We start from the raw sequence: 14,905 nt of genomic DNA, 5'->3' as shown, positions 1-14,905 counted from the left end.
TTCCCAATTCCCCACATTCTCAATTCCCCATATTCCCAATTTCCCAAATTTTCAATTCCCCACATTCTCAGTTTCCCATATTTCCAATTCCCCACATTCTCAATTTCCCACACATCCAATTTCTTAAATACCCAATTCCTAAATTCCCAATTCCTAACTCCCCAATACCTAAATCCCCAATACCTAAACCCCCAATATCTAAACCCCCAATACCTAAATCCCCAATTCTCAATTCCCCATTTCTCACATCCCCAAATTCTCCCCTTTTCAAATCACCCCTCAAAATTTTCACACTCCCTAATTCCCAATCCTTCAATTTACCAAATCTTGAAATTTCCATATCCCCAAATTTTCAATATATCTCAACTCCTCATCAATCACCTTAAGTAACTTATCAAATTACAATTGTGTTGCAGCACCACATAAAATTGAGGCATCAGAGACATCGTCGACAGCATGGGGATAGCTATCTGCCTAGCAGTTTCGTGCTGGACACGGACGAGCCTGAACGAGGGACATGGGGACCGTGGTCGTCACCCAGCTCCTGTTCCAGATCCTGTGGAGGTGGTGTCGCTCATCAAACCAGACAGTGTCTCGATATAGAGTAAGTTTATCGATTACCGAGATTGTTTAGTCACGCTGAAATTTCATGCCTCGTTTCGTGTGGTAACGTCTCGACTACTGTGGTCAACTCACGTTGTCACAATAATTATTAATTACTTTCTTTATTTAATTCTCTGTTGCACATTATTTACTTATTATCTTACTTATAACTACTTATAAATTTACTTATAATCTCACAATTTTTTTCTTGCAATCTTACAATCTTTTTGCTTTTCTCTATTTAATATTATAGCTGAATATGATTAATTATATTACAGTTTTTTATTTGTTATATAATTTTGTAGAAGGTTTTCGAAGCTGTAAATATTAGCTGTCAAGCTTATTATATGTAGATGATATGTTGAAGGTGTGGTTATTAAATAGAATTAAAAATTTTAAAAAAGTTTATTAGATGAGTAGAATAAAAAAAAAAATTCATAGAATTATCTAGATGAAATTAAGAATAAAGTTCACAATATAAAACATACAGTATATCATCTCTGTACAAAAGTATTGTATCTCTCCTCAATAAAAAGTATACTTTTTATAAAAAATTTGAGGTCAACAAGAAAATCAGAATGTCACCATAATTGAACTACGGTAAATATTAATAATCCGTTTGCATTCGGTACAAACATTTTAATATTAATTGGAAGGTAAACACAAACAAACGACAGGCGAAACGGTGGATCCGAAATTTCAACCAGGCAGACAACGCCGCCGCGGGGTAATGGAAAATTAATTTTTCATTTCGTTATTTTCCCACGAAGATGGGTTTGCTTAAATTCAATCTCATCCCGTCGCCACGCTTCGACGATTTTCTTGCAGAATTTTTTCACGAAATTTCCGCCAGGAATCACGGTAAATCGTTCTTATCTGAAAGAGCCTGGAGAGCCGAGATTAATCGCAACTACTTGTGCGCTTCTCCTCCTATCTCTTGGAATTTCTCTTGTTCACAGGATGGAACAAGAAGTTTCAACGTCTCTCCTGAATACTGATCCCTCGAAACAACCTTCATAGACAAATTATACGTTTATCGAAAATTATCGTCTTTTCTGCAATTTTTTTTTCTATTATAGTTAGGTTAGGTTAGGTTGATTTTTGTAAAATTCTTTTTTCGGCATTTTTCTTTTATATTGTACCTTCATAGACAAATTATACGTTTATCGAAAATTATGATCCTCTCTGCAATTTTTTTTTTAATTCAATTTTCACTTTTATTATAGTTTCATTTTTTTTAAATTCTCTTTGTTCGACATATTTCTTGGATGTTGTATGTTCATAAACATTCAGTCAGTCAATTACTATTGTTTATATATAACTTTCAATTAATTGATAAAATATAGTACTCAAGTTTATCAAATAAATACTTCATCTTCAAATGAAACACATGCAAACATATGTAACATATGCATTTTTCACATGTGTCACCTTATTTATTACATTCTTGAATTTACTCATATTTCACATATTTTGTGTAATTTGCATATTTTGTACATTTTGTACATTTTATATATTTTGTATATTTTGTACATTTTATATATTTTGTATATTTTGTACATTTTATATATTTTGTATATTTTGTACATTTTATGTATTTTGTATATTTTGTACATTTTATATATTTTATATATTTTGTACATTTTATATATTTTATATATTTTATATATTTTGTACATTTTATATTATTTGTATATTTTGTACATTTTGTATATTTTGTATATTTTGTACATTTTATATATTTTGTATATTTTTCACATTTTATATTATTTGTGTATTTTGTACATTTTATATTATTTGTATATTTTGTGCATTTTATTTAGTTTGTATATTTTGCACATTTTATATATTTTATATATTTTTTACATTTTGTATATTTATTATATTTTGTACAATTTATATGTTTTATACATTTTATACCGTTTGTATATTTTCACAAACATAAATATACGTATTTACATGTTTCCTTTCCCACGTTACATAAAACAGAAAAGTGATAAAATCGTTGATGAAACGAGAGGAAACGTGAGTGCGAGATCGAGAGTGAACAGATCGCTAATAACACGTTCGATGTATCGAGAAAGTTGGCTAATCGTAACGTGAGAGTAGTTAACGCGTGGAATAAGTTAATGGCATCGAAAAGATCGTGTCGTAGGTCAGGCTTGATCGTAGCACGCTTTTACTATTCGTTTTAATGCGCAAATTGAACATGCGACTTCCGCGCTTTGCCTCTCAAAATTGAACGCTTTTGCGTGGCCTGTAATTCTAACCCAAGTGTTATTACATTAATTGCTCGCGGTGATCGATCGATTACGTGCAAGTAATTCGATAGCGAGTCCGATAATCGTATCGGTGATTCTATCGATGGGAAAATCCACTTTCCATTTGTTACTCTCTTGCAAGGCCTAATTGACGTTATTCGTGTTATTTGAAATTATAGTCCTCTTATATTGCCTTTCACATTTCTGTGTTTATAGGGTGACATTTTTAGATTTATGGATTTTTAGAATTTTAGATTTTTAAGTTCTGAAATTTTGAGGATTTGAGATTTTTACATTTTTACATTTGCAGATTTGCAGATTTGTAAATTTATGGACTTTTAGATTTTTACATTTTCAGATTTTTAGGTTCTGAAATTTTGCGGATTTGGGATTTTTATATTTTTACATTTGTAGATTTGCAGATTTGTAAATTTATGAATTTTTAGATTTTTAAATTTTTAGATTTTTACATTCTTATATTTTTATATTTTTAAATTTGTAGATTTATGGATTTATAGATTTATAGGTTACTATACATATTTACAGGTTACAAGATTTATAGCCTACTTGCTTTATAGGTTATTACATTTATTATTACATTTGTTTTATTAATTACTAGATTTATATATTAGTAGATATATGGCTTACTAAATTCATAGGTTACATGCTTCACTAGTTACTACATTTATCTAACCTATAAATACCTAACCTAACCTCCAAATTTCCACTTCCCTTAATCTCCCGTACCATCGCTTAAAAAACTAATGATTCCTCCACGGCTAAACGTTCTTTACATCAGATATCAACCGAAAGAAAAATGTTCTCATCTGCAAAATCCCGAGAACGTTCCAATTTCCCCGGCAACCTCATTGAACTTCTCTCAATTTTTCGGAAACGACTAATGGAATCCAATAACTTGTTCGTGCTTCACAAATAGATGAGCCAAGTTAGTTTCAATCCGACCAATTCCCAGGTGAAAACTTGCCCGAGTGGTTTCAACGATTATTTAGAATCCGCCCGAAGTGTAAGCGAATCACATTTTTCCACGGACTTCTTTGCTGCTAGTTTTGGGAGGATAAGAAAATTCGTTGGCTGGCGTTTCCTTCGCGTTCCCTAGAAAGAAGCTCGTTAACGACATGCTATTCAACGGACTGTGAATTCCCGATTACAAATACCAACCACACCGTTTCCGTGTACGATTACCAGATCTCGGTCGCGCAATCGAGATTCGAATCAATTAGGAAGAAACGCGTTGATTCGAAATCAAGAGCCTTTATCCGAGTACGTTTTTTTCGATGACACTTTATTTTTCCTTCCTTATTGCTTACTTTCATTTTCAGTGTTTTTGTAATTTTATTAGTGAAGTGCGATGGCTTTTGTCGTTTAATAATCGAGGAATTATTTTGTTGCAGCGAGAATGGGTACAGCAGGTGCACAGGGTCGACGAGACGATTCTTCTCCTGCAATATTCAGGTAAGTTTGTTTAATATGGAGACACACATATGTAGAGTTATTGCGCGTTATATCGCCACGCATCGAGTTACCTAGCGTTACATCGCCATGTGTCGAATTACCATGCGTTATATCACCACGCGTCGAATTACTATGCGTCGAGTTACCACGTGTTATATTGCCACGCGTCGAATTACCACGAATTGAGTTATCTCGCGTTATATCGCCACGTGTCGAATTACCACGCGTTATATCGCTACGCGTCGAATTACCATGTGTTGAGTTACCACGGGTTATATCGCCACGTGTCGAATTACCACGCGTTATATCGCCACACGATGAGTTACCACGCGTTATATCGCCACGCGTCGAGTTACCACGCGTTATATCGCCACGCGTCGAATTACCATGTGTCGAGTTACCACGGGTTATATCGCCACGTGTCGAATTACCACGCGTTATATCGCCACACGTCGAGTTACCACGCGTTATATCGCCACGCATCGAATTACCATGTGTCGAGTTCCACGCGTTATATCGCCACGCGTCGAATTACCATGTGTCGAGTTACCACGCGTTATATCGCCACGCGTCGAATTACCATGTGTCGAGTTACCACGCGTTATATCGCCACGCGTCGAATTACCATGTGTCGAGTTACCACGCGTTATATCGCCACGCGTCGAATTACCATGTGTCGAGTTACCACGGGTTATATCGCCACGTGTCGAATTACCACGCGTTATATCGCCACACGTCGAGTTACCACGCGTTATATCGCCACGCATCGAATTACCATGTGTCGAGTTCCACGCGTTATATCGCCACGCGTCGAATTACCATGTGTCGAGTTACCACGCGTTATATCGCCACGCGTCGAATTACCATGTGTCGAGTTACCACGCGTTATATCGCCACGCGTCGAATTACCATGTGTCGAGTTACCACGCGTTATATCGCCACGCGTCGAATTACCATGTGTCGAGTTACCACGCGTTATATCGCCACGTGTCGAATTACCACGCATTATATTGCCACGCGTCGAATTACCATGTGTCGAATTACGATGTGTCGAGTTACCACGCGTTATATCGCCACGTGTCGAATTACCACGCATTATATCGCCACGCGTCGAATTACCATGTGTCGAGTTACCTCGAGTTATATCGCCACGCATCGAGTTACCTCGCGTTATATCGTCACATGTAGAATTACCATATGTAATGCATGACAAAATTTAATGTGACGTACATGTTAAATATTTAACTCGATAAGAATCAATATACATTTCCAACAAAATTTTTAATTTTTTAATGGTGAGGTTTATTTTTAAATTGTCAAATGTAACTAACAACTGTATTTTATGCAGTTCATAAAACATACTGTACATTACACATTTATTAAACTATATCAAATAATATATCTGTATATAATATATCACAATAAATAATGAATATATAATATACCGTAATATGAAGCGTAATAAAACAGAAGTAGAATAATTCTAAAATACAGCTGTCTTACGCGTACGTCGCAATTGAAAGGTTTTGAAATATGTCGGTCAATTTCTCATGGATCGGTCGGACGTTCTTCAACAAAATGATTTATAGGATTATTTAATCCAGTTCGTTAAATGTCAGCCGCAGCTCGGTTGAACTTTGAACCACAAAGGATTCGACGACCGTCTGTTCATGTGTGGCCCAGTGAAAAGAACTTTTGTCTCTCGATCGTGAATCTCGTTCGCCATTTTGGCCTCGATCGATACGACATTATTCTTGACGCCTCGACACACGTGCCATGGACCCCGTCCAACTTTCATTTAAAACCGCTTAATCAAACCTTCTTCTTTTTCCCGCCTTGTTTCACTTGCCTTTGACAAATTGATCCGGTGATCGATTATTTTCGGTTCACCAACACCGTTTCAATTCTCTCGAATAAGTGTTTAAATGGACGTTTGATAAACTTTCTCTTCTCTTCTTTTATTTCTTGTTGTGAGGAAAATTTTTTGTTATAGGGAAATTTTTATGGGGAGTTTATTTTGGGATATTTGAAGGCTGCAGATTAGTAGATGCGAGTTGGGAAAATAATGTGTGGGAGAGGTAAGATGATGATATGAAATGATGATGTGAGATTTCAAGTTTTCTAATTTGGGAAATTAGGAAGTCGATCATTTCGAAATTGAAAAACTTGGTAATTTGGTAATTTGGAAGCTTGAGATGGCAATGGAAGCTTAGAAATATAAAAAATTGCAATTTAAAAAATTTGGGAATCTGGACGTTCGTTGAAAGATTAATGTGTGAGAGTAAGATGATGTGAGATTTCAAGTTTTCTAATTTGGGAAATTAGGAAGTCGGTCATTTCGAAATTGAAAAACTTGGTAATTTGGTAATTTGGAAGCTTGAGATGGCAATGGAAGCTTAGAAATATAAAAAATTGCAATTTAAAAAATTTGGGAATCTGGACGTTCGTTGAAAGATTAATGTGTGAGAGGAAGATAATGTGAGATTTCAAGTTTTCTAATTTGGGAAATTAGGAAGTCGGACACCTGGAAATTTGAAAAATGTGGTAATGTAATTTTCTCCAAATTCCATACCGTAGATTTGTAAATTAGAAAGAATAAAACAGTAGTTATCAAAATCAGTATCGAATGGGCATCCGCCAAAGGCGTGCTAAACGTCAAGAAAGTTTACGATTTTCGTCTCGAAATCCTGCGGTGGTTCCGACGACGTTCTCGTGGACAGCAATGAGTATCCTTCCAGTAGGATTTAGTGGTAGTTCACAGGAGACGATCTTTACTACGGCTGTAAAACTTTTAATCCCCCGGAGCCGGTGTCCAGGGGGACCCGTGGTGTTTTCGTTAGCGGTCAACGAACGGCGCGTTATATCGCTCAGTTCACTAAACTCTGCACTTTACGAGATTCGTTACCGTGGCGTAGCAATTTGTTCGGCAAGGTGGAATTCTTTAACCTGTCTCGACGCATAATCGGTTGGATTAATCCTTATGGAAAGGTCAATCGAGGGAATATCATCGGGAATCGTGGTTATCGGTACCGTGATTTTACGGCGTCCTGGTGACCTCGTAAACCCTAACCAGATGGAATGAAGCTCCGGGCACGGTTCCAGGAACCGGTTGCTTGTCACAGACCGTTTAACCCTTTGTTTCGCCTCGTTATTAATCGCTGATACTATTTTACCCCTCATATTTAATTTTTATAGGACGTGTGAATTCCAAAAAGCATTCGTTACTGTTTCTATTGAGGTGCCATATGAATTGGTGGAGTAATAAATTTTGTTCGAGGAAAATTGTGTAGTTAAATTGTTGGAAAAATTTGTATTATAAGTTTGCAGAGCTTTGGTAAATTATTAGAACAAATTGCAGTTGGAAGATGATTGATTGAAGTGAAAATGAAATAGTAAATAATAAGATGATAAAAATGGTAAGATATGGGAATAGTAGAGTTGTGAAGTAGTGAAGTAATGAAGTAGTGAAGTATTTAAGTGGTGAAGTAGTGAAGGAGTGAAATATTTAAGTAGTGAAGTACTTAAGTAGTAGAGCAGTGAAGTATTTAAGTGGTGAAGTAGTGAAGGAGTGAAGTATTTAAGTAGTGAAGTAGTGAAGTATTTAAGTAGTAGAGCAGTGAAGTATTTAAGTGGTGAAGTAGTGAAGGAGTGAAGTATTTAAGTGGTGAAGTAGTGAAGTATTTAAATGGTGAAGTAGTGAAGTATTTAAGCAGTAGAGCAGCAAAGTATTGAAACAATAAAGTAGTGCAATAGTGTAATAATAAACTACTTAAGCAGTAAAATCATAAAATAATACAGTAAATTACTCGAACAGAAAAAGAATAAAGTATTCTAATAGCTCAATAAAACAAAAATCCAGTAAAACTCTAATACATCAAAAAATTTACCAAATTAACAGAATGTACCTGTCCAAAAGTGTCACTTCCCTAGAACCAAGCAACTAAATAACAAGTACCAAAGTTGTTATAAAATTTATTCAATTATTGAACTTCGCAGCTTACACGTATCTGTTCTCGAACAATTGAACAGAAATAACAAACTACAATATATCGAAATGTATCGTTAACAAGTTGAAGTGCTGACAACTCACAAACAACGAACCTAATTTTTCCCCGCCTTTTGCTCCCTCAGTTTCTCCAACGAGCGAAGAAAACTTTACAAAAGCGAGCGAGAGTTCGCGAAGGACTTCGTTCCACGTTAAAATTAATCTTTCCGGGAGCCTGCGACCCATCGAGACCTTTTTTTTTCCTTGTTCCTGTCGCATCAATTTTCGCGAACAGCGGCTCGGTCAATCGAACCATCGATCCTCTCGGCTTTAATTCAATTTTCTCCAGTCACGAAGCTTCAATCCTGGCATCCGCGGAGAACCACTTGTTTAGTCCGCGTTTCCAGCATGCTGCGAGCGTATTTTCGAAAGTCACGTAGCTGTTGCGAAAATATTTCCGTCGTGTCGCGATACTTGCAGCTCTTCGAATTACTTTCACACCGGCTGAAATAATGACGGCGATTTAATCGTGAGATGAAATCTCGTGATCTTTCGTTCGTGAAATCAATTTTTCCTTAAATTTTTGTGGATGTGTGAGATTTTGTTCAGGACGATTGTTAAATCGAAATTATTTGGGAACAAGGGACTGGAGATTAGTGATGTTGAGTGTCAGGGAATTGTTGAGTTATGAGCGTTAGATTTCTATGCATTATATCGCCATGTGTTATATTGCTGCACGCAGTATTGCTACGCGTTACATTGATACGCGTCGAGTTACCACGCGTTATATCGCCATGCGTCGGATTACCACGTGTTATACCGCCACGTGTCGAATTACCACGCGTCGAGTTACCACGCATTATTTCGCCACGTGTCGGGTTACCACGTGTTATATCGCCACGTGTCGAATTACCACGCGTTGGATTACCACGCATTATATTGCCACGTGTCGAATTACCACGCGTCGAATTACCATGCGTCGAATTACCACGCGTCGAATTACCACACGTCGAATTACCACGCGTCGAGTTACCTCGCGTTATATCGCCATGTGTCGAATTACCACGCGTCGAGTTATCTCGCGTTATATCGCCACATGTCGAGTTACCACGCGTCGAGTTCCCTCGCGTTATATTGCAATATGTGGAATCACCACGCGTCGAGTTACCTCGCGTTATATCGCTACTTGTCGAGTTCCCTCGTGTTATATTACCACGTGTTGTACCCCTACGCTTAGTATTACTACACACCAAATTTCTACGCGTCATATTACTACATATTAAATTTCTACATTGCAGCCATACGTTCTATATCTCCACCATGTAGAAATTTAATGCACAGTAATATCTTACACGCTATATCACCATCCTTCCAAAAGATTCCTAATCGTATCCTAACAAAATATTACCGATCCAAATGTCCCCTAAAATTCAGAAAACTCCCTAATCACAAAACCAGTAAAAAACTAGCAAAACCACTCACCGGTCCCAAAAGTCATATCACAAGATCAAAATGTGTATCCCCAGCGTTCAATTAAGCGTTCACAATGGCATCAAAGAAGACAAACGCGCAACAAGATTTCCCTCTTATCGATCTACGAAATCAAACAAGCAAACACCATTTCGATGACCCTCGATATAACACCCCTTGTTCAAGAAAGACACGAGTCCCCGAAACGATCTCGACCGGTCGCGAAATTAGATTGAAGAAGGGGGAGGAGTTTAACGAACTTGCGGGGTGTCTTTCAGGAGGGTTAGGGTGGTCAGGTAATGTCGATAAATCCAACGAAGCGTGAAAGGAAGAAAAAACATGGCAGCGGGCCCGGTATACCCCACACGAGGATTTATGACACGGTACGGTGTGGTAATGCCGGTGATTGGGAATGGCGAACGGAAATGGTGGCTGTTCGGTGACCGCAAAAGAAAAAGAATTTCGAGGGCGAAACCTGCGTTCTTGAAACGATGCCAGAGGTCCCGTGACCCCCTTGATTTATGGTGGACCACTTTCCCATGCGGCTGCGATTGACCTTGACAGCTTTGGGAATTATCCGAATACTTGAGAAGGTGTAGTTGTATTTTATGTAAAATGGTTTTGAAATATTTTCGAGCGAATTTTATATCCTCTTATTTTGTCATTTATTGGGGACAATGTAGATTTAATATTTTTCAAATTTATATTTGAATTAAATTTACATTTGTAAATTCAAATGTACATGTGGTGGTTTAATATTCATATCGGTTCACATATGTGTTGAGTTCACATATGTGCACACTTTACATGTGTGCACACTTTATGTGCAGAATTTATATTTGAATCAAATGTACATTTGTAGATGTGTTCAACTGTATATGTGGTGGTTTAATATTCATATCGGTTTACATATGTGTAGAGTTCACATATGTGCAGACTTAACATGTGTGCAGACTTTATGTGCAGAATTTATATTTGAATCAAATGTACATTTGTAGATGTGTTCAACTGTATATGTGGTGGTTTAATATTCATATCGGTTCACATATGTGTTGAGTTCACATATGTGCACACTTTACAAGTGTGCAGACTTTATGTGCAGAATTTATATTTGAATCAAATGTACATTTGTAGATGTGTTCAACTGTACATGCGGTGGTTCATTATTCATATCGGTTCACATATGTGCAGACTTTATATATGTGCAAATTTTAAGTATGATGTACTTTTGATAACCATATTTGTTCCGGAAGAAAACAAGAGAGAAATGTATGTACCGTTTGAAAATAGACACGTTAATTCGAATATTTGTCAAAATAAAATGTCTCCAATGGAAGCGACTCCGCGATTTCTTTCCTTTGTGATTTATAGGTTTGTAGACAATGAATTACACGCAGTTTCTCCATCGCCCCTCAGTGATAATTCTCAAAAAACCAGCAATATTTCACGTTTCAGACAGACAAGAATATGCGTGACATCGTCTATCTGTTTCAATCTTTCGTGCACCACTTGTCTTTGCCAGGTGTCGTTCAACCCCTAAACATCAAGTATCCTGCAGGGAACGAGATAAAATATGCCCTCAAGAAATGTTTCCTATATATCACTCTTATAATATATACTGACAAGATGGATATAAAATTAACCCCTGCTTTTCACGAGTCTGACATTCTTTTCAACCCTCCACACACATTTTCGTCTACTATTCAGAAATCCCCGAATTTCCAGTTTCCTAAATTCCTAAATTTTATCATTTTCAAATCCCCAAATTTCCACTTTCCCAAATTCCTAGATCCCCAAATTCTAAAATTTTCTAATTTCCAAATCCCCAAATTTCCACTTTCCCAAATTCCTAGATCCCCAAATTCTAAAATTTTCTAATTTCCAAATCCCCAAATTTCCACTTTCCCAAATTCCTAAATCCCCAAATTCTAAAATTTTCTAATTTCCAAATCCCCAAATTTCCACTTTCCCAAATTCCTAAGTCTCCAAATTTTTACTTTTCCAAATTTAAAAATTTTCTAATTTCCAAATCCCCAAATTTCCACTTTCCAAAATTCCTAAATCCCCAAATTTTTACTTTCCCAAATTCTAAAATTTTCTAATTTCCAAATCCACGAATTTCCACTTTCCAAAATTCCTAAATCCCCAAATTTCCATTTTCCTAAATTTGTAAACCCCCAAATTTTTACTTTTCCAAATTCTAAAGTTTCCAAATTTCCACTTTCCCAAATTTCCACTTTTCCAAATTTCCACTTCCCCAAATTTCCACTTTCATCTTAAATTTCAAATTTCACAAATTCCCAACCTATTTAATTCTTAATTTCTCAAACTTTCAATTCACTATATACTAATTCCACAAATTGTCGATTTCACCAAAACCCGGCAGAAATCAACCCTCTGTTCAAAACACATAAATCATTCCTATAAAATCGTGTCGCAAGATCATAAAATGCTCGAAAATAGTGCAGGGTTTAACAAAATTCCCTTAACGATCCCATAACCAAACAGTATGATCCCCTGATACGGTGCACCGTCAGAGATGCTAAAATTTATGAACGACCAACCATTATACGGCATCGACTCGCAAAGTATTAACTCTGTTAAAACGACGTGCTAAATGAAACTACCCGTAAGCCACGTCGTTGTTATTCGCCCTCGGCCTATGGCTATCGATCCTCGATTCATCTTGTTCGCCGAAGATAATCAACTTTAAACTGCGAGCAAATATTTATCTCCTTAATTGAATTACTTTCGGAACCTTTGTGTAACTTCAGGCACTATGATTTTGATGCTAAACTATTAATTTTAGTTACAATTTTAGTTGCAATTTTAGTTACTTGTATATAGAAAGTATTTTTTGATGAATTGAAATATTTTTCTGAAGGAAGAAAATTGATGTTGTAAGTTATGGTTGAGAGTAAGAGAATATTCTGCAAGTTAGGAAGGTATAGATTATTGAATTTGAGAATTTAGTTAAAGGTTTATTCATTGGGGATGATTTATTTTTATATTTATTGAAATTGGCAGTTGTTATTGTGAAAGAGAATATAAAGGGTAATTAATACACTTACACAAATTTAATAAGATTTTTAATAAAATTTGTCAGTAATATTTTTTCTCCACAGAAATTTTTTTCAAGTTAAATTTTCATCTCCCAAAATCTTTCTCTCAATTTATGTATTATAACTTGCATTACAACTCATATTAATTTAAATTTCTATTACAGTGAATTTTTTTGAAATTATGGTCTTACGTTTCAACATCCCCCAAAATAGTTCTTTCATCCGTACGATATTGAATCATCCGCTGTTTGTAGGTTTGAGTTCCGCGAGAAAGGGAAGATTTATTCTCTGAATCATGCATCTGCAAGGGTTGAACGACCGAGTGGAGAAACCACGTGGAATCAGGGACGATCCGTTTCTGAGCACGAATTGCTCACCACCGCAAAAATTCTCTCGAACACCGCTCATTGTTCTCGTTCCTTTGTCCGAGGCCGCGAAACATTTCGTAATTAGTAACAATGCCTGCCGGCTAAACAAAGATTATTGAACGGCGAAAATTCTCTGGGGACTTCGGCGGATGAAACCCCAGACCGTTAGCCGGTGGTCGGGGAAACAAATGGGACCGGAAAGGGGTTGAAGAAGAAGATGGATTTCTTTAACGAAGCTGGACTTTAATTGCGAGTCACCGTAATTGCGGAAACCGCATACGGATTTATGAAACCAACCCTTCCCCATTTCTATTTTCCCCTTCTACTCTCAGATTTTAAATTGGAGATTAATAATAGGAGAGATGAAATTCAAATTATTTCTTATTTAATCATTCGTATTTGTTCAATATATTTACGAGTTCACTATTTTTTACTTTACTTTACTTTATTGGTTCTCTTCATAAAAGAAGAGCTTGTGTTGGAGACATTTCCCAATATGCCCTACACTATTTTTCAGAAGTATACAATTTCTGAATAGTAGGTTCTCAGTGTTTAGAATTTGGGGAATTTAGAAATTTGGGAGAGTGAAAATTTGGGGATTTGGCAATTAGGAAATTTAGAAATTTGAGAGAGTGGAAATTTGGGGATTTGGAATGTAGGGAATTTGGAAATTAAGGAATTTGGAGTATAGGAAATTTGGAGACTAGGGAATTTGGAAACTAGAGAATTTTGCAAACTGGGAAATTTTGGGAATAGGAAATTTGGAAACTAGAGAATTTTGGGAATAGGAAATTTGGAGACTAGGGAATTTGGAAACTAGAGAATTTTGGGACTAGGAAATTTCGAGACTAGGGAATTCGGGGACTAGAGAATTTGGAAACTAGGGAATTTAGGGAATAGGAAATTTGGAGACTAGGGAATTTGGAAACTAGAGAATTTTGGGACTAGGAAATTTCGAGACTAGGGAATTCGAGGACTAGAGAATTTGGAAACTAGGGAATTTGAAATCTATGGAATTTGCAAACTGGGGAATTTAGGGAATAGGAAATTTGGAGACTAGGGAATTTGGAAACTAGAGAATTTTGGGACTAGGAAATTTCGAGACTAGGGAATTCGGGGACTAGAGAATTTGGAAACTAGGGAATTTGAAATCTATGGAATTTGCAAACTAGGGAATTTAGGGAATAGGAAATTTGGAGACTAGGGAATTTGGAAACTAGAGAATTTTGGGACTAGGAAATTTCGAGACCAGGGAATTCGGGGACTAGAGAATTTGGAAACTAGGGAATTTGAAATCTATGGAATTTGCAAACTAGGGAATTTAGGGAATAGGAAATTTGGAGACTAGGGAATTTGGAAACTAGAGAATTTGTGAAACATAAAATTTAGTATTATATCTGAAGATTTTTAAACCTGTAAACATGAAAATTTGCAAACTTGATAACTAAAACTTTCAGGATTTTAGAAATTTTGAAAATTAAAAAATTCCAAAAATCATAAATTGCGAAATAAAAAAATTCTAAAAATGACAAATTGAAAATTTTCAAAATTTCTATGTCTCTTCCGCAAATAATCGTCACCGAAACCAAGTTCTCGAAAATGGTTCGCAACCCTATCAATTACGTTTACGATCCAATAAATTCATTGAATGCATCCTCAGCAAACGGTTCGCGAATTTCGTTT

At 36.2% G+C, this 14,905-nt stretch overlaps 1 protein-coding gene across 5 annotated transcripts in view; it reads left to right on the top strand.

Moving 5' to 3' along the window:
- The window catches only part of Ppn (proteoglycan-like sulfated glycoprotein papilin), a 185,354-nt gene that overhangs the window by 129,649 nt on the left and 40,800 nt on the right, over nucleotides 1-14,905 (top strand). For 3 of the 5 annotated variants that reach the window (XM_076536699.1, XM_076536698.1, XM_076536697.1), the window contains 2 exons: nucleotides 414-604; nucleotides 4,277-4,337. In XM_076536699.1, coding sequence (XP_076392814.1) covers nucleotides 414-604; nucleotides 4,277-4,337 — 252 coding nt within the window. The remainder of the gene's footprint in view (nucleotides 1-413; nucleotides 605-4,276; nucleotides 4,338-14,905) is intronic. The other 2 variants (XM_076536700.1, XM_076536696.1) reach the window with 1 other exon arrangement.

This window comes from Megachile rotundata, chromosome 10, assembly GCF_050947335.1.
Source record: "Megachile rotundata isolate GNS110a chromosome 10, iyMegRotu1, whole genome shotgun sequence".
NCBI classification, from domain to species: domain Eukaryota; kingdom Metazoa; phylum Arthropoda; class Insecta; order Hymenoptera; family Megachilidae; genus Megachile; species Megachile rotundata.
Note: the sequence above shows the minus strand (reverse complement) of the source record. Positions and strands in the feature narration are given on the sequence as shown.